The sequence below is a fragment of the Hemiscyllium ocellatum genome, chromosome 3 (genome assembly GCF_020745735.1).
Source record: "Hemiscyllium ocellatum isolate sHemOce1 chromosome 3, sHemOce1.pat.X.cur, whole genome shotgun sequence".
NCBI classification, from domain to species: Eukaryota; Metazoa; Chordata; class Chondrichthyes; order Orectolobiformes; family Hemiscylliidae; genus Hemiscyllium; species Hemiscyllium ocellatum.
The window spans coordinates 145,211,918-145,232,314 of record NC_083403.1 but is presented as its reverse complement, the minus strand read 5'-3'; the positions used below and the strand labels follow the sequence as shown (position 1 = coordinate 145,232,314).

Here is a 20,397-nt window from a genome sequence, read left to right as displayed (position 1 = left end):
CAGACCAGTGAGCCTGACCTCAATGGTGAGCAAATTGTTGGAGGGAATCCTGAGGAACAGAATGTACATGTATTTGGAAAGGCCAGGATTGCTTAGAGATAGTCAACATGGCTTTGTGCGTGGAAAATCATGTCTCACAAACTTGATTGAGTTTTTTGTAGTATTAACAGAGGATTATGAGGGCAAAGCAGTAGCTGTGATCTATATGAACTTCAGTAAGGCATTCGACAAGGTTCCCCATGGGAGACTGATTAGCAAGGTTAGATCTCATGGAATGCAGGGGGAATTAGCCATTTGGATACAGAACTGGCTCAAAAGGTAGAAGACAGAGGGTGGTGGTGGAGGTTGTTTTCCAGACTGGAGGCCTGTGACCAGTGGAGTGCCACAAGGATCGGTGCTGGGTCCACGACTTTTTGTCATTTATATAAAATGATTTGGATGTGAGCATAAGAGGTATATTTAGTAAGTTTGCAGACAAAACCAAAATTGGAGGTGTAGTGGACAGGAAAGAAGGTTACCTCAGATTACAAGAGGATCTGGATCTGATGGGCCAATGGGCTGAGAAGTGGCAAATGGCATTTAATTCAGATAAACGAGAGGTGCTGCATTTTGGGAAAGCAAATCTTAGCAGGACATATACACTTAATGGTAAGGGCCTAGGGAGTGTTGCTGAACAAAGAGACCTTGGAGTGCAGGTTCATGGCTCCTTGAAAGTGGAGTTGCAGGTAGATAGGATAGTGGTAGGTTTTCCTGTATTGGTCAGAGTACTGAGTACAGGAGTTGGGAGACCATGTTGCGGCTGTACAGGACATTGGTTACGCCACTGTTGGAATACTGTGTGCAATTCTAGTCTCCTTCCTATCGGAAGGATGCTGTGAAACTTGAAAGGGTTCAGAAATGATTTCAAAGATGTTGCCAGGGTTGGAGGATTTGAGCTATAGGGAGAGGCTGTACAGGCTGGGGATGTTTTCCTGGAGCCGAGGGATGATCTTGCAGAATTTTACAAAATTATGAGGGGCATGGATAGGATAAATAGCCAAAATCTTTTCCCTGGGGTGGGGGTGTCCAGAACTAGAGGGCATAGAGGGTATAAAAGAGAGCTATGGGGCAACTTTTTCACTCAGAGTGGTAAGTATATGGAATGAGCTGCCAAAGAAAGTGGTGGAGGCTGATATAATTGCAACATTTAAAAGGCACCTGGATGGGTACATGAATAGGAAAAGTTTGGAGGGATATGGGCCGGGTGTTGGCAGGTGGGACTCGACTGGGTTGAGATATCTGGTCAGCATGGACGGGTTGGACCGAAGGGTCGGTTTGTGTGCTATACATCTCTATGACTATCTCAGTGCTGAAAGTGGTTGAGGAAGGAGAATACAGATCAGTATCTCAGTAAATTATAAGTAAAATATTCTTAATCTATAATTAATTTCTCTTAAGGGGAATATGACCATAGCAGCTTAAAGAGGGATCATGTATCAACTCATCCACATGACTTTAAAGTTTACGTTTCTTTATGGGATGCATTCTTATCATGTGCTGGAGATTTGTCCAAGATTATCTATTTCTCAGCATTTCAAGATACTCCAGGTTGCTATTGTCTATAATCCTGCATTCTTTTTGGGGACAGAAATACCAGGGAATGCCCAGAAACATTTGGCTCATTGTAATTTGTTGCAGGATTATGAACATCTGAGGCAAATCATACTTTGGAAACATGCAGATGGATGAAATTACAAATATGCCAAAACCACCCACAAAATCAAATTCCCAAGTCTGATTTCTAAAATGAGACCACCCTAAATATTCTAATGTAAAGCAACTTCATTTCCAAAGAGTCAATAAAAATTGCATAGTGCACGATATTAATGTTGCAATACCTGCTTGTCAGTAAATCAGGAAAGTTAATTTAAAACCCTAAGCATCTGTGCTGCACATTTATAAGCAATTCAGGGGTACCCAGTCTTATGCTTCTTGCACGTGGCAAAAGCCAGAGAAACCACGGTTTAGTTGCTAAGTTTGAATATACCATTTAATTCAAACAGAATGAGGCAGCAGTAGTACACAAGTGCCAAGTAACAAAACAGGCATCATACAGCAGAGAATTATCCACACTAAGAACCTGAAATAAGGCACAGAACATTGTTACAATAGCTTATGCTTGCGCTAAGCCATGGAGAGTGCAAATGTAACCAGATAGGAAGTATAATTATTACTTGTTAGTAAACTAAAATCATAAGATATTGGCCTAATTTCTGGTCCTTTTAGCCCATCCAATCTGCCCAACCATTCAATCATAGCTGATAAGTTTCTCAAAATCATTCTCCTGCTTTCTCCCTATAACCCTTGATACTCAAGAACCTATCGATATCAGTCTTAAATATACTCAACAACCTGGCCTCCACAGCCTTCTGTGGCAATGAACTCATAAGTAGTTTCTCCTTATCTCTGTTCTAAAATATCTTCCCTTTACTTTAAGGCTACGTCCTCAGTTGCTAGTCTCTCCTACCAATGGAAACATCTTCTGAACATCCACTCTCTCCAGGCCATTCAGTATTTTGCATGTTTCAATTAGATTCCCTCCCCAACCCCCCATCCCTCTAAACTCATCAAGTATAGACCCAGAGTCCTCAAGTATTCCTCATACATTAGACTGTTCATTCCTGGGACTATTTTCGTGAACTTTCTCTAAAAACACTCCAGGGCCGGTATTATCCTTCCTGAGATACTGGGTCCAAAAGTGCGCACAATTCTCCAAATGTGGTCTGACCAGAGCCTCAGAAGAACATCCCTTTTATATTTAAGTCCTCTGGAAATAAATGCCATCATTGCATTTGCCTTCTTAACTACTGACTTAACCTGCAAGTTTACCTCAAGAGGATCCTGGACTAAAACTCCCAACTCTTTGCATTTCAGACTTCTGAATTTTCTCCCCATTTACAAAATAATTCATGCCTCTATTCTTCCTACCGAAGTGCATGACCTCACACTTTCCCACACTGTACTCCATTTGCCACTACTTTGCCCACTCTAACTTGTCCAAATCCTTCTGCAGCCTACTCAATACTACCTGTCCCTCTAACTACCTTTTTAATATCTGCAAATTTGGCCAGAATCCCCTCAGTTCCTTCACCTAGATCTTTAATTTATAAAGTGAAAAGTTGTGGTCCAACACAGCCTTGCAGAACACCACCTTTCACCGGCAGCCATCCTTATTATAATTAGCATAAAAGATGCTTAAAAAGAAGTGCTTAGTCCCAGTTGGGGCAAGTTGCTAATCACATTGCCAAGTTTCCACCAAAATGTATCTCAAATATGAAAATCTGTTAAGCAAATTATGATTCAGTGCCAATTAGTTCAAACAATTGTTTTGACAACGTGGATTTATATATCGCCTTTAGTGCAGTGAGACGTCAAATCAGTTGAAGATATTTGTCTATATAACTTTTGCTGAAGTTCAGATGAACACGTGTATTAAACGTGTAATATACACGTGTATTTTCCTGCTGCTTCCTTAAAGTATGCATTTTGAAGATTTGTTATTTGCACCTAAAATGATGTCAGGCTTCCAAGTCCCAATACCAATATATCGGAAATTTCCAAAATCTATTATCCTTCCTAAAATTGGCTGATTAAGTAAAATTTGAAATTTATCAAAAGATAAAACTTTGTTTTTATATCAATTATCTCATTTATAGCTATTTATCATGCCTGCTTTCCTTTTGAAAATGAAGTTTCGCTTATATTTTGACGGAGATATTATGTTTAAATTTACATCGCCTTTGGAGTTGTTTTTTGTTGGTTAAAGTTGTATTGGCTGTGTCAGTGCACCAATTTTGTAAACAGATGAATTAGTTTGTTGAGTTAGCACCAACTCAAATCAGAAAAATCAACTTTGCACCCAAAATCAAACCATTGCAGAAACTCTTAAACATGCAGGGACCTTAAACTAACTCCCCAGACAAAACCATCCATAGCAAAAGACCCTCGTTCCTAAAACAATATATTTGTGATAAAATTGCAACAGTATTCTTACCTCATCTATGTTCCTCAGCCATTTGCTGATGTTTTCAAAGCTTTTGGCATTTGTGATGTCATAGACTAGCATGATTCCCATTGCTCCCCTATAGTAGGAAGTGGTGATGGTATGAAATCGTTCCTGTCCTGCTGTGTCCCTTCAAAATGAGTAAAATCAACTATCAAGACTTTTTTGAAAAATTGCACACATTTTTATTCAGTCAATGCAACCTATTATGATGTATCTTTTAGAAAATTAAAAGTGTCACAAACACAGACTTAAAACTAGAACACTGAGGTAAGTGTGGCTTTTGCTTGTACTTTAAAGTCATGCGGTTGCAATTAAAGTCTAAACTAAGATTCCTTGAGTCAGTACCCCAGCCAAAAATTTAAGTGTTTGTCAGGAAAAGGGGCCTGGTCCCCAAGCATTTCATACATTAACACTTGAACAATTATCCATAGACAGCAATGCTAGTCCAAGTACAGCACAGTAGACAGGAGCAGAGTAGTTTTTCTTTTAAAACCCTAACAGCTTCCATCTGACTATTTACGTCAGGAAAGGACAATGCTTCTGATGTTGTCCTCTTACTGAAGGGCAATAATACAATGGGAAGAACTCAAGATAAATGCCAAAATTATTGATGCACTTCCTGCCAGTTAGGGTCTAAAAACAACAAATCCAGAATAAGTTACAGTACTAATGCAATTATTTTATTATTTTAAAATTGCCAACATGGAGAGCGTATTAACAAAATTTTTAAATTTCCAACAGCATTTTTGATAGTGAATTAGAAGGCATTAGTTATTGTACATGATAACTTTCCTGACCTTCAGCTTCCTTTTTTATAGTATACAATTTAACTTCCATATCAAATGTAGCGCGCACACATTGAGAATTATTACAACTGTTTATTTATAGAAGGGAATGTAGTGATCCTGAGCAGTTTAACCAGGTTACTTTTAAATAGTAGAACTGATAAACAAGCAAAGCAAATACATTGGGAGAGGAAGAAACAGCTATAATATCTGCCAAAAATAAAATGAACACAGAATATAAAATGAATAATGAATAACTATTAAGATAGACCAAGGAGTTAATTAAAATTGTGTTTTTATATACTCTGCCAATAAAATAGATGACTGGCTCAAAGGTGGTCAGATGGAAAACTACACAGCCAAACTATTAGTCATCCTTAATAACTAAAAAGAAATGGTTTCAAAATGTTACATTGAACTGTACATTGTATAGAAGTAGTTAGAGTGTCATGGAATTCCAGTGTGGAAACAGATCCGTCAGTCTAACTCATCCATGCTAACCAAATACCCTAAATTATTCTAGTCCCATTTGTCAACCACTGCAACGCAGGTGTGTTTTAACTAAGTAGTTGGGGGGAAAACAAACTGGAAATTTTAGAAGGACGTTAAAGGGAAAGTGAGAATAAGTGAAGTTAAGACAGACAACAGAATCAATGGAGCAGAAAATTCACGAAGGGAGCATACAGTATGGTCAAGTGAAATAGGGATTGATAGGAAGAGTGAGGGGAGTAACAAATTAAGATTATTATATATATGAATGCACAAAGCATAAGAAAGAAGGTGGATGATCTTGAGGCTCAGTTGGAAATTGGCAGGTACGATGTGGGGATAACTGAGACGTGGCCTGGGAAATGAATATTCAAGGCTATACATGTTATTGAAAGGACAGACCGATGGACAGAGGGGATAGGGTGGCCCTGTTGGTGAGCAATGATATTCAGTCCCTTGCAAGGGGACACGCAGAATCAGTAGATGAAGTGTCGGTATGGATAGAGCTGAGAAATTCTAAGGGTAGAAAGACCCGAATGGGAGTTATCCACAGGCCTCCAAACAGTAGCCTAGATGTTGGGTGTACGTTGAAGGAGTTGAAATTGGCCTGTCGCAAAAGGTATTACTACAGTTGTTATGGGGGATTTCATCATGCAGGTAAACTGGGAGAATCAGGATGGTACTGGATCCCAAGAAAGGGAGATAGACTCTTAGAACAGCTAGTACTGGAGTCTACCAGGGAGAAGGCAATTCTGGATCTGGTGTTATGCAACGAACCGGATTTGATCAGGGACTTCGAAGTAAAAGGAGCCATTAGCAGGTAGTGACCATAATATGACAAGTTTTAATTTCCAATTTGAGAGGAAGGAGGGAGAATCGGGAGTGTTAGTATTGCAGTTGAACAAAGGGATCGGTGGAGCTGAGAGAGGAGCTGGCCAAAGTTCAATGGTTCAATACCTTACCAGGGATGGCAGTGGAACAACAATAGCAGGTATTTCTGGATTATAATCAGAAGATGCAGGATTGGTTCATTCCAAAGAGGAAGAGAGATCTTAAGGAGAGGAAGGGGCAGCCGCGGCTGACGAGGGAAGTTAAGGACTGTATAAAGATAAAAGAGAAGTAATGTATCATAGCAAAGATGAGCAGGAAGCTGAAGGACTGGGAAACTTTTAAAAAGCAACAGAGGATAACTAAAAGGCAATACATGGAGAAAAAATGAGGTACGAAGGTAAACTGGCCAAAAATATGAAGGAGGATAATAAAAGCTTTTTTAGATTAGATTACTCAGTGTGGAAACAGGCCCTTCGGCCCAACAAGTCCACACCGACCAGCCGAAGCGCAACCCACCCGTACCCCTACATATACCCCTTACCTAACACTACGGGCAATTTAGCATGGCCAATTCACCTGACCCGCACATCTTTCGACTGTGGGAGGAAACCGGAGCACCCAGAGGAAACCCACGCAAACACGGGGAGAACGTGCAAACTCCACACAGTCAGTCGCCTGAGTCAGGAATTGAACCCAGGTCCCTGGCGCTGTGAGACAACAGTGCTACCCACTGTGCCGCCCTTAGGAATGTGAAAAGAAAAATAAAATTAAAACTAAAATTGGATCCTAGAATATAGAAATGGGTGAATTTATTAAGGGGAACAAGGAAATGGCAGATGAGTTGAATAGGTACTTTGGATCCGTCTTCACTGGGGAAGACACAAGCAATCTCCCAGATGTAATAGCAGCTGAAGGATCTAGGGTAATGGATGAACTGAAGGGAATTTATATTAGGCAGGAAATGGCACTGGATAGACTGTTAGGTCTGAAGGTTGATAAGTCCCTGGGACCTAATGGTCTGCATCCCAGGGTACTTAAGGAGATGGCTCTAGAAATCGTGGACACATTGGTAATCATTTTCCAATGTTCTATCGATTCAGGATCAGTTCCTGTGGATTGGACAGTGGCTAATGTTGTCCCACTTTTCCAGAAGGGAGGGGGAAAGAAAACATAATTATAGACTGGTTAGCCTGATGTCAGTGGTGGGAAAGATTCTGAAGTCAATCCTAAAAGATGAAATTACGACTCATTTGGATAGCAGTAACAGGATAGGTCAGAGTCAGCATGGATTTACGAAGTGGAAATTGTGCTTGACTAATCTTCTGGAATTTTTTGAGGATGTAATTATGAAGATGGACAAAGGAGAGCCAGTGGATGTAGTTGACCAGGACTTTCTGAAAGCCTTTGATAAGGTCCCACATAGGAGACTAGTGAGCAAAATTAGGGCACATGGTATTGGGGGGGCAAGGTACTGACTTGGATTGAAAATTGGCTGACTGACAGAAAGCAAAGAGCAGTGATAAATGGGTCCCTTTCAGAATAACCGAAACCAATGGGGTACCACAAGGTTCAGTGCTGGGACCGCAGCTGTTTACAATAAATCAATGATATAGATGGAGGCATTAAAAGTAATATTAGCAAGTTTACTGATGACACAAAGCTGGGTGGCGGGAAGAAATGTGAGGAGGATGTTATGAGAATACAGGGTGACTTGGACAGGCTAGGTGAGTGGACAGATGCATGGCAGATGCAGTTTAATATGGATAAACGTGTGGTTATCCACTTTGGTGACAAGAACAGTAAGGTAGATTACTATCTAAATGGAGTCAAGTTAGGTAAATGGGAAGTACAACAAGATCTAGGTGTTCTTGTACATCAGCCAATGAAAGCAAGAATGCAGGTACAGCAGGCAGTGAAGAAAGCGAATGGCATGCTGGCCTTCATAACAAGAGGAATTGTGTATGGGAGCAAAGAGGCCATTCTGCAGCTGTACAGGGCCCTGGGTGAGACCGCACCTGGAGTACTGTGTGCAGTTTTGGTCTCCAAATTTGAGGAAGGACATTCTGGCTATTGAGGGAGTGCAGCATAGATTCACAAGGTCAATTCCCGGAATGGCGGGACTATCATATGTTGAAAGATTGTAGCGACTGGGCTTGTAGACCCTTGGGTTTAGAAAGCGGAGAGGGGATCTGATTGAGATGTATAAAATTATTAACGGATTGGACTGTCTGGAGGCAGGAAGCATGTTTTCGCTGATGGGTGAATCCAGAACCAGAGGACACAGTTTAAAAATAATGGGTAGGCCATTTAGAACAGAGTTGAGGAGAACCTTCTTCACCCAGAGAGTAGTGGATATATGGAATGCTCCGTCCAACAAGAGTGGAGGCCATGTCTATGAATACACTCAAGAAAGAGATGGATATAGCTGTTAGAGGTAGTGGAATCAAGGCTTATGGGAATAAGGCAGGAACAGGATACCGATTGTGAATGATCAGCCATGATCATAATGAATGGTGGTGTTGGCTCGAAGGGCCGAATGACCTACTCCTGCACCCATTGTCTATTGTTATTTGGCTCATATTGTTCTAAACCTACTCTATTCAGGTACCCATCCAGATGCCTTTTAATTGTTGCAATTTCATACATGCACCAATCTCTGTATGAAAATATTGCCTCTTAGGTCCCTTTTAAATCTTTCCCCTCTCAATTTAAACCTATTCCCTCTAGTTTTGGATTCCCCTATGCTGAGAAAAAGACCCTGACTATTTACTCTCTCCATGCTCCTCATGATTTTATAAATTTCTATGAAGGTCATCCATTACCCTCTGATGCTCAAGGTAAAATACAGCCAGCCTATTCAGCCACTCCCTATAGCTCAAGCTCTTCAACCTGGCATCATCCTTGTAAATCTTTTCTGAACCCTTTTCAAGTTTAACACTACCTTTCCTATAGCAGGGAGAGCAGACTTGCATGCAGCATTCCAAAAGTGGCCGAATCATTATCCTGTACATCCACGACATGGCCTCCAATTCAATACACTGACTGAAAAAGGCAAGTGTACCAAATGCCTTCTTCACAACCCTGTCTACATATGGCTCCACCTTCAAGGAATTATGAACCTGCACCCCAAGGTCTCTTTATTCACAACATTCTCCAGGACCCCATCATTAAGTGTATAAATCCTGCCCTGATTTGCCTTAGCAAAATGCAACACCTCACATTTATCTAAATTAAGTTCTACCTGCCACTCCATCCGAGTGCCCAGCAGCCCATCTGAGGTAACCTTCTTCACTGGTAGAAAGTGAGGACTGCAGCTGCTGGAGGTCAGCATCAAGAGTACGGTGCTGGAGAAGCATCAGGCAGTATCAGAGAGGAGAATTCACATTTTGGGCAAAAGCCCTTCATCAGGAATGAGGCTGGGAGCCAAGGGGGTGGTGATGCTGGGGGTGAAGGTAGCTGACAGCGCAATAAGTAGATGGGTGTGGGGGCAATGGTGACAGGTCAGAGGGGAGGGTGGAGCGGATAGATGGGAAGGAAGATGGACAGGTAGGACAGGTCATGAGGGCAGTAACAAGTTGGAAGATTGGATTTTGGATAAGGTGGGGGACATGAGGAAACTGGTGAAATCTACATTGATGCCATGGGGTTGGAGGGCCCTCATTTCCCTTCTCCCCACCTTATCCAAGATCCAATCTTCCAACTTGTTACCGCCCTCATGACCTGGCAATCTTCCTTCCCAACTATTCTGCTCCACCCTCCCCTCTGACCTATCACCATTACCCCTTCCAACTATCTTCCCCCCCTGCCCCAACCCCTCCCATTTATCTCACCACCCCCATGGCTCAATCTTCTTTACCGTCCACTACATCACCAATTTGAGTGTCATATACAAACTTAATAACCATCCCTACAGTATTCACAGTCAAATCATTTATGAATGTCAAAAATGTGGACCCTGCACCAATCCTTTTGACACATCACTGATCACAGGCCTCCGGTCCAAAAAAAATCCTCCAGCACTACCTTCTGTTTCATACCTTCAAACCAATTTTGTATCCAAATGGCTAGCTCTCCTGGATTCCATGTGATCCAACCTTGCTAATCAGTCCACTAAGCTGAACCGTGTTGAATGCCTTGAAGTCCATGGAGACAATATCCATTGCTCTGCCTTCTTCAATCTTCTTTGTCATCGCTTCAAAAACTCAGTCACGTTAATGAGACAATTTCCCATGCACACAGCCACGCTGACAATCCCTAATCAGTCCTTGCCTTTCCAAATACATGTAAATCCTGTCCCTCAGAATCGCCTCCACAACTTACCCACTATTAACATCAGTCTCACCGGTCTATAGCTCCCTGACCTTTCCTTACAACTTTTCTTTTTGTAAAGCTAACAGAATTATGGTCATTGGCCCCAAAGTGCCCCTCCACTGACACCTCAGTCACTTGCACTGCCTTATTTCTCAAAAGAAAGTCAAGTTTTGCTCATTCTCTAGTAGGTTCATCCACATACTGAATAAGAAAACTCTTTTACACACAAATTCCTCTCCATCCAAGCCCTTCACACTATAGCAGTCCCAGTCTAGTTTGAAAAGTTAAAAATCACCTAACATTAGAACACTATAATTCTTACAGATATCTAAGATCTCCTTACAAATTTGCTTCTCAATCTCCCACTGATTATTGGGGGGGGGGCTTATAGCGTTTTAATGTTTCTGATGGCTCTTAACAGAAAAAGGGAGTGATCTGATTATTACTCAAGGGGAAGCTGGAGGTGTACTTATGGACAAAGGAACTTCGATTATCCGAATACCAATTATCTGAAAATCAGATTATCCGAAGGAGATCTCTGGGTCCCACCAGAAGCATTACAAAGATGTGTCCAACACTGGTTGCGTCTTTTGTTTACAGTGATTAAAAGCACTGCCGAGAACAGTCCTGGACTGATGGGAGCGCAGGCACCGTCTCTAAACGACTGGCCTCTCACCCCCCTCTCTCTTTCTCTCTCTCTTCACACACTTTCCCTGGAGTTCTACACAGACGTGTACCCTGGACCCCTATCCCCAAATTATCTTTCTAACAATGTCCTGTACAGGGCAGAGATGGAACCTGTCAAAAAGATGCAGTAAAAAGTTGTATGTGAGGCTGTGTGCGCGTGCTATTTGGAGACTCAACCCCCAAAAGGCAGTAGCAGTAGTCTTGCTGTTGGTGTCCAGTCCAGCTGGCCCGGAGAGTTGGGTATGGGGGCAGGTAGGAGGGCAGTGTTGGGTGGGGTTTAGGGAGGCGGGTATGTGGGGCAGGGCCTCACGCGCTGTGATGCTGCCTTATCTCCTGAACAGGGAGCAGCCTTTACAGAAATCTCTGAGATCTAAATGAAAGGCATTGAATCAATTCACCAAATAATCAATTATCTGAATGAAATAGTGCCAGCCCGTCTCATTCGGATAATCGAGGTTCCTCTGTATATGAGGGAGATATAAAGGAGACTTACTCTTTAGGAGTTTTGCTGTGTGCATGTGGGCCAAATGGTTAGTTTGTGTAATGCAAAATTGTACATCATGAGCATTACTATCAAATTTGATTGAGCACTATAGTGACAGATCTTAAGTACTGACATAGTTGAGAATCAGAATGAGAATAACACAAAATATAGAGAAGAGGTGAAGTACTGTACAAGTCAGTGGTTGGAGGTGGAAAAGGAGTCACAGAAGGTGGGTTTCCAGAATTACAGTTTAGATCAAGTTTATGGTACAATATGATCATAATTGCAATAACCTTCTGATCACTTAAAATAAAGTTGGTTTTCAAATTTATTGCGTTTCTCAGAAAACTAAACCAATTGTGCAGTCACTTACCATTTTCTTTCTTTACCCTTACATGTATCGCTCCAGCCACAAAACTATCATCCCTTGATAGACAATTAGCAAAAGTTCATCACTTACCATATCTGCAGTTTGATCTTCTTTCCCTGTAGTTCGACTGTTTTGATTTTAAAATCAATTCCTGTAATTGCAAAAACAACATTTTAAAATACTTTACAATGTAAGATATATTTTCAATTAGTTAGGACTCACATTGACTAACACTTTAAACTCATCTTAAGATAGACTTGGTTCTATTTATGATTTTACAGGAGAATGGACTCTGACTTGAGAATGCTAAAATAGGAGAATTACTACTATTTAATAACCTCACTATTTCCCAATAAATAACAAACTTACAAATAATGATTTAAAAACTTACATTTCATAAATCATATGCTATCATTTTCTTTAAAAAAACAAGTTCTCAATGCGAGCTTAAAGCTGTTAGCAGAAAATATTACAAGGAAAAAGTTGATAAATTGGAAAAAAAAAATCAATTAACACAAAAGTACATGATGATTCTAAAAACTGCCAATTTCTTCCCAAAAGCCTTTGATAAACTACATTTTTACTGTAGGCCTACAGGAATGCTGTAGTTAAAAAATCTTGGCAATGAGGTTATGAATTTGGCCTTTCAATACAAATAAAAAGCTAAAAGGGTCTATGCAATATAATATTTCAGGTGTTTCTTGAAGATTTTCCAAAACCAGGGTTTGTAAAGTTTCTGAAAGTAAAAATGTCATCCAAATACTTCAAATCGCTTGCAGAACAGAGTAAGCTAATACAACACAAAATTCCCTCATTTGAATTTTGCGTACTTTCTCTCAAAGAAAATTCCCTAAGATCAAGAGTTAATTTGTCACCTGATACTGATCTACCCATCAGGAAACACTAAACAAAAGGAAATCCATGCAAATTATATTACTGAAAACATCTTCCTTTTTAAGGAAAAGGTTCTATCCACCAATTACTTCAGCACTAGTTACAAATATTAAGGCTTGTTGGTACATTTATTACAGTAAGAAATCATTTGGATTCAACCCATACAAAAAAGTGTATAAGTCTGAAATCAAAGCAATGCTCTAATTAATTAGACTAAGTAATTATATAGATTTAATTCAGAATGACAGCACCCTACCGATATGTATAAATAATAAAAATGTATATTTGGTCCAATTTTAAGGTCCAAAAGCCAATAAAGTTCTTTCTGAAGTACAACAGTAAAGTCAAGAATTGTAGCAGTTAATTTACATAGAAAATCCAGTTGATCAGTTATTTTTTTTTAAAAAAACTGCAAACTGCTCAGTGATGTCACTACTCACTTCTGCAACAGGTGGGACTTCAACTAGGTCTCCAGTCCAGGGGTAGATACACTACCATTGTGCCACAAGAGACATTATACAATAACTGGTCAGGCAACAACCGAGCAGCAGGAGTATCGACATTTTGGGCATAAGACCTTCAATAGGAATTTGGAGGGGGAAAGAGGGCTTAGAGACAAAAGCGGGGGGAGAGGAGGAGACCTGGGGCCGGGCTGGGGTCAGATAGGTGGGAAGGCAATAGGTGGATGTAGGTGCAAGGTAACTGTGATAGGTCAGTGGGGAGGGTGGAGCGGATAGGTGGAAAGAGATGGACAGGTAGGGCAAGTCAAGAGGTGATGCCAGGGTTGGATCTGGGATGAGTGGGGAGTGGAGGGGAAGATTTTGAAAGTGGTGAAGCTGATGCTGTGTGGTTGTAGGGTCCAGAGGCAGAAGAGGAGGCATTCTTCCTCCAATTGATGGGTAGAGGCGGCCCAGGATTTGCACGTCCTTAGGGGAAGTGGGAGGGAGAGGTAAAGTAGTTGGCCACAGGGTAATGGGGTTGTTTGGTCCATGTGTCCCAGAGATGGTCACTGAACTGCTCCACGAGTTGGTGTTCTGTCTCCCCAATGTCGACGGGGACAACCTTGAAATCAATGGACGCAGTAAATGAGGTGGGTGAACATGCAGGAAAAACTCCACTAGATTTGAAATTATCCTTTAGAGCCTTGTTCAGAGATTGGTGGGTGCAGGTTTTACACCTCTTGCAACAGCAAGGGAAGGTGTCAGGTGTGGTGGGTGGGTTGGTTGGTGGCGTGGATGTAACAAGGAAATCGGAGGGGGAGTGGTTTCTGTGGAACACAGAAAGGGATGCGGGGGGAAATACATCAATTTCACCGGTTTCCAAATCTCCCCTCGCCCCACCTCATCCCAGGTCCAAACCTCCAACTCAACACTGTCCTCTTGACCTGTCCTATCTATCCATCTTCCTTCCAACCTATCCGCTCCACCCTCCCTACCAACCTACCACAATTACCTCCCACTTGCATCTACCTATCGCCTTCCCATCTACCAGCCCCCAGTCCTAGCCACACTCCCCTTTCCCTCACCACATAGCTGATGAAGGGTTTATGCCCGAAACGTTGACTCTCCTGCTCCTCAGATGCTATGTGACCTGCTGTGGTTTTCCAATGCCAAACGTTTTGACTCTGACTCTCCAGCATCTACAGTCCTCACTATCTCCTATTATACAAAGCTGTTTGGTAGAACATTTCTGAAAATGGATATTTTGCTGAAGCTTTTCTTCTATTTGGACAACTTTCCGAGAAATACCAATGGAAAGGAAAAATAATATTTATACTCCAAGAATGCACTGACTAGTTGGCAAGTGCACCCTCTTGATAGAGATATTCTCTCTCAAAGCACCAGTTAGATGATGTTGACTGTTAACTGACAAGCATTGTTCAAGCTTTAAAATTAGGCAAGTTGATTTGAATTGAATAATTCTCCAGTGTAATGTCCTGACAAGAGCCTGGCTCCCACCTTGAGTTGAAACAATAGAATTGTCTGAAAGGTTTGCATTGTCAGAAGTCACATCACTAGGTTATAGACCAACAGGTTTATTTGAAATCAGAATTTCAGAACACTCAAATAAACCTATTGGAGAGTTTTGAGAAGATTTGAAGCTCAGGTTGAGGTCCTGGATGAACGTTTGCTCACTGAGCTGGAAGGTTTGTTTTCAGATGTTTTGTCACCATACTAGGTAACATCTTCAGTGAGCCTCCAAATGAAGCACTGGTGGTGTAGCCTGCTTTCTATGTTTGAGTTTCCTCGGGTTGGTGGTGTCATTTCTTGTGGCGACATTTCCTATAGCGATGTCATTTTCTGTTTTTTTCTCAGAGAGTGGTAAATGGCACTTTGACTGGGGCAACACATCCATCTTAGGAGGAGCCAAAGAGACACACACGAGAATTCCTAGAAGCACGGCATTTCAATCGGAACTCTATCAACGCACACACAGTGACTTGGACCTCAATTACCACCTCCTGAGAAAAAGAACAGGAAATCATGTCACCAACCCTAGGAAACACAAACATATAAATATGAAGCGGGCTACACCACCAGTGCTTCATTCGGAGGCTCACTGAAGATGGTATCTAGTATGGTGATGAAACATCTGAAAACAAACCTTCCAGCTCAGCAAGCAAACTTACATCCAAAACCTACTTGACTACAACCTGGTGTCATCTGACATCTGACTTTATCTACCCCAGTCAACACCAGCATCGCCACATCAGGTTTGCATTGTGATTCACTTGTGTTCTGGAAGCTGCATATATTAATATACAAGGCCCCTTTCAAACAGAAAAGGTACAATATGCATATAGTTTCTATTTCAATTCAACAAAATAGTAGCAGTCACACTCCAATTAGTTCCTCAGATCAGAGTGAATCTTTCAAAGTTAGGTCACCAATTGTTAATCATCACCTAACTAGTGCATTCTCCATGGCATCACATCTACCAGAGTCCACTTGCCAACCAATTTGTACTCTCAGCGTACGATATAAATGTCTTCACTTTACATTGGGACAATTTGAGAGAAATATCCATAAATTCAAGAGAAAAAGCTTTGACAAAACACGTTTGCAGCAATACTCCAGTTTGATTATGTTAGCTGATGAATAGTTGGATAGATAAAAACTTCAGGGCAGAATAAGCCATATAGGCACCTGCGATCCTTTCGCCATTCTCATCATGACTGATCATCTACCTCAATGTCATATTCTTGCAATATTCTTGTCATATTCATCCAAAATATCTTGTGATGTCATTTGTTATGACAAATCTCTTAACCTCTTTCTTAAACTTAATGACTGAACTTTCAAATCCCTCTGGAGGTGGAGAACTCCAAACAGTCACCACTAAGTAAAGATGCTCCTACTCACCTCTACCCTAAAATGATATTTTGATACTGTGCCCCCGGTTCTAGACACACACCAAAGTAGCCATCCTTCCTGGACGTATGCAGTTAAAGGAAGCTCAATATCACTGTTACCCACATTGCATAAATGGACAAAGATTCAAATGATACCAGAATGCATTCTTCCAACTTGTAAAAAAACTCACTTTAGCAGAGGCTGGAACAATTCCCAATTGCAAGTTATCGGCATTCATCAGAAACTCGCTATCACCATTATTGCTTAATATGTCAAGTAAATTGCAATCAAGTTTCCATTTTCAGCAGTTTCAGGACATGTCAAATATACTTGAATTTGTACTCATGTATATACGTTACTCATGGAGCTAGAATAATGATAATAAGACCAACCTAGTTTAAATAAGCACAAGGAGAATGGGATACATTCCGCCTGCAACACAATTAAGAGGGGCAAGTTATAGGGAGGTGGCAGCTTGTTGAAAAAGTTTTGTGTACATGTGCTGGAGGATTCAAAGGCAGAATTAATTTGGTTTGAATTAGAAACAAACATATTAGCAATATATGGTATACCAACAAATGAAAAGCAATTTGAGGACTCAATTTCCAAACATTAGAAATTGTAAAATGGTAGAGTTAACATCAGACTTGCACTTTCCTAATACAGGCCAAAAAAAAAAGCAAGGGCAAGGGAGCTAAATAACTTTGGAAAATTTTTGGGTTACTTTCTTGGTCATTTTGCTTTCACACAATTGAGAACAGAAACAGATCCAACTGGAATGGGGCAAATGAAACATTTTCATGGTCCAAAAATTGGCAGATCAAGATACAATGCGGGGTCTTCAATAAGAGATCATTTGGTAGAAGATGAAACCGCTCCTCGAGAAAAGCGCATTTAGCTTCATGGATGTTTTTTTAAAATTGATATTAGAGTGCAAAAGGAGAGTTTCAAGCACATAATACAGTACAGAAGCAAGCACATTACAGGTACACAAGAGAACTGAATGTGGAAAGGACTCAGCTGACTGACAAAAGATTAATTTATAAAAGAAACACCAAAGTCTTTTGAACAGATGTTAGGGAGGCAGGATAGACCTAAAGAAATATTTCGAAACTGTCAAAGATATGCTCCATTGGGAAACATGAGGAGATGCCGGTGAAGGAGCACCGCTCTGAAAGCTTGCAATTTTAAATACACCTGTTGGACTATAGCCTGGTGTCGTGTGACTTCTGACTTCTGGGAAAGGAAGACAAAAAAAAGATGCACAATCTTCAACGAATGAAGGAAGTTAAGGAATGGTATCAAATTAAACTAAGAACACACAAGGCTGCAAGGATCAGTGGCAGGCCATTAGACCATAAAATACAGGAGCAGAACTAGGTCATTTGGCCTGTCGAGACTGCTCAATCATTCGATCATGGCTGATTGTGTTTGAGAAACCTATCTCCTCCATTCTCTCGATAACCCTTCATCCTATAGCACCATATAAATGATACAGAACAGGGACATTCAGTTCATCTTGATCATGCTAAACCAAAGACACCCCCAGACCCCCTTTCTACCTTCCCACACAAAGCCCATAGCCCTGTGGCTTACAGCGATTGAGATGCAGAATGTAGTACTTTTCAAAAGAGTTTTGTGTCTCTCCCACTACAGCCAACACAGCTAATGAATTCCAGATACCCACCACCCTCTGCATAAAACAGGTTTTCCTTATCGTCTGGTTTCCACCCACCTCAGTCAAAGCAAAATGCTCAGAGACACAGTTTGGCTTTACCTCCTCCATTTCTATTCCGGGCCTCAGAGGGAGAAAGAATGACCACTCGTGCACAGAGACATGCGCTTTCAGTCTTCTCTGGACAAGCAGTTTCTTAATGAATTATATAGTAATTTTACAGGGAGAATCATCCAGCTCAGGCAACATTCATATTGATTGGGTGACCGTTACAATCAGCAAGTGTAAATAGGAGAGATTAAGCCTTCTGCTGTTATACACTGAATGCTCTTAAACTGGTTAACTGGCTTGACATAATGGATACTTTTCCCCTTGTTAACTGACCTTACATATGGAATGCTTCCAATATTGTTAAATGGCTCTACATAACAAATGCTTTTCCACCTTGTTAATCCATTATCCTCGTCTCCAGCACCCCATTGTTAACTAAGACCTTGTCTGATCTGAGGCATGCTCAGCTGAACCTCTTGTTTCACAAAACTCAGAAGTTAACTCTTTCCCTGCTTGCTTATATCCTATACGCATTCTCATTCCCTCGGTTTATCATTTCAGGACAACCACCGAGATGGCACTGCCAACTTTCATAAGACTCTGACAGCCAGCATCCAAGCAAGTCATTGACACACAGCATTCAATGATTATGACAACAAAAAGTACTAGTCCGTTACAGTAAATGGAGTTTGAAGCATCCTCCCATGTGGAAAAAAGTTCACCAGTAAAGTTCTTAAATCCACGGTCCTTAGCGACCACTCTATCCCCTCCAAGTCGAGTGGAAACAAGCCAGCTCTCCAAAATCTCTTTTTGTAAAGTCCAACCTGAAAACAAAATTCTTTCTGCTCTTGCATCACTCCTCTGAGAAATCTGATTTATTGGATAATGGCAGTTAAATAATTAACAAAACTGAAAACACTTCCGTCCTTGCAGAGATGCTTCAGATGGAGGATACCAGTGCATGTGTGTGCAGTGCAGCAGCAGGCTAAGTGAATGCAGCATTCTTTACTGCTTCCGTTCCCACTCTGTTGAATACTGCTGTTGAAATGTAACAAAGCCAACAGACTGTTGTGATATTAGCTTGATCAGTGAACCTTCATATCCCTTAAATGGTGGAAAGGCAAGGTAAAACTCACGTGGTTAAAGGCCCAGAGGAAAGTCCCTGACAAAAGCCTTCTGACGTCCTCTTCACTGTTGTTAGTTTCTTCACTTTTCATTCTCAAGACTGGGAAGCTGATTGAATCAGTTAGATCAGGTTGAGGAATGGTGGGCAGTGGTCCAAAGAACATAGGACATCACAGCGCAGTACAGGCCCTTTGTCCCTCGATGTTGCGCCGACCTGCCATACCAATATGAAGCTCATCTAACCTGCACTATTCCATGTCCATATACTTGTCTAATGACAGCTTAAATGTACTTAAAAGTTGGCAAATCTATTACCGTTGCAGGCAAAGCATTCTATACCGAGTAAAGAAACCACCTCTGACATTTGTCCTATATCTATCACCCCTCAATTTAAAGCTATGACCCCTTGTGCTCACCGTCACCATACTTGGAAACAGGCTCTCCCTGTCCACCCTATCTAACCCTCTGATTGTCTTATATGTCTCTATTAAGTCATCTCTCAACTTTCTTCTCTCTAACGAAAACAGCCTCCGGTCCCTCAGCCTTTCCTCGTAAGACTTTCCCTCCATACCAGGCAACATCCTAGTAAATCTCCTCTGCACCCTTTCCAAAGCTTCCACATCCTTCTTATAATGCGGTGACCAGAACTGTACACAATACTCCAACTGCGGCCGCACCAGAGTTTTGTACAGCTGTAGCATAACCTCATGGTTCCAGAACTCGATCCCTCAATTAATGAAAGCTAAAAAACACTGTCTGCCTTCTTAACAACTCTGTCAACCTGGGTGGCAACTTTCAAGAATCTGTGTACATGGACACTGAGATCTCTCTGCTCATCTACACTACCAAGAATCTTATCATTAGCCCAGTACTTGGCATTCCGGTTACTCCGACCAAAGTGAATCACCTTACACTTGTCCGCATGAAACTCCATTTGCCACCTCTCAGTCCAGCTCTGCAGCTTATCTATGTCTCTCTGTAACCTACAACATCCTTCGTCACTATCCACAACTCCACCGACCTTAGTGTCGTCTACAAATTTACTAACCCACCCTTCTATGCCCTCATCCAGGTTGTTTATAAAAATAACAAACAGCAGTGGACCGACCCTTGCAGTACACCACTAGTAACTGGACTCCAGGATAAACATTTCCCATCAACCACCACCCTCTGTCTTCTTTCAGCAAGCCAATTACTGATCCAAACTGCTATATCTCCCACAATCCCATTCCTCCGCATTTTGTCCAATAGCATACTGTGGGGAACCTTATCGAACACCTTGCTGAAATCCATATAC

At 41.3% G+C, this 20,397-nt stretch overlaps 1 protein-coding gene across 1 annotated transcript in view; it reads right to left on the bottom strand.

Annotated features, from left to right (window-relative positions):
• rab10 (RAB10, member RAS oncogene family) overlaps positions 1 to 20,397 on the bottom strand; it is an 82,708-nt gene that overhangs the window by 16,010 nt on the left and 46,301 nt on the right. Inside the window, exons 2-3 of the mRNA XM_060854291.1 lie at positions 12,093 to 12,153; positions 4,034 to 4,172 (exon numbers count right to left, since the gene is read on the bottom strand). Coding sequence (XP_060710274.1) covers positions 4,034 to 4,172; positions 12,093 to 12,153 — 200 coding nt within the window. The remainder of the gene's footprint in view (positions 1 to 4,033; positions 4,173 to 12,092; positions 12,154 to 20,397) is intronic.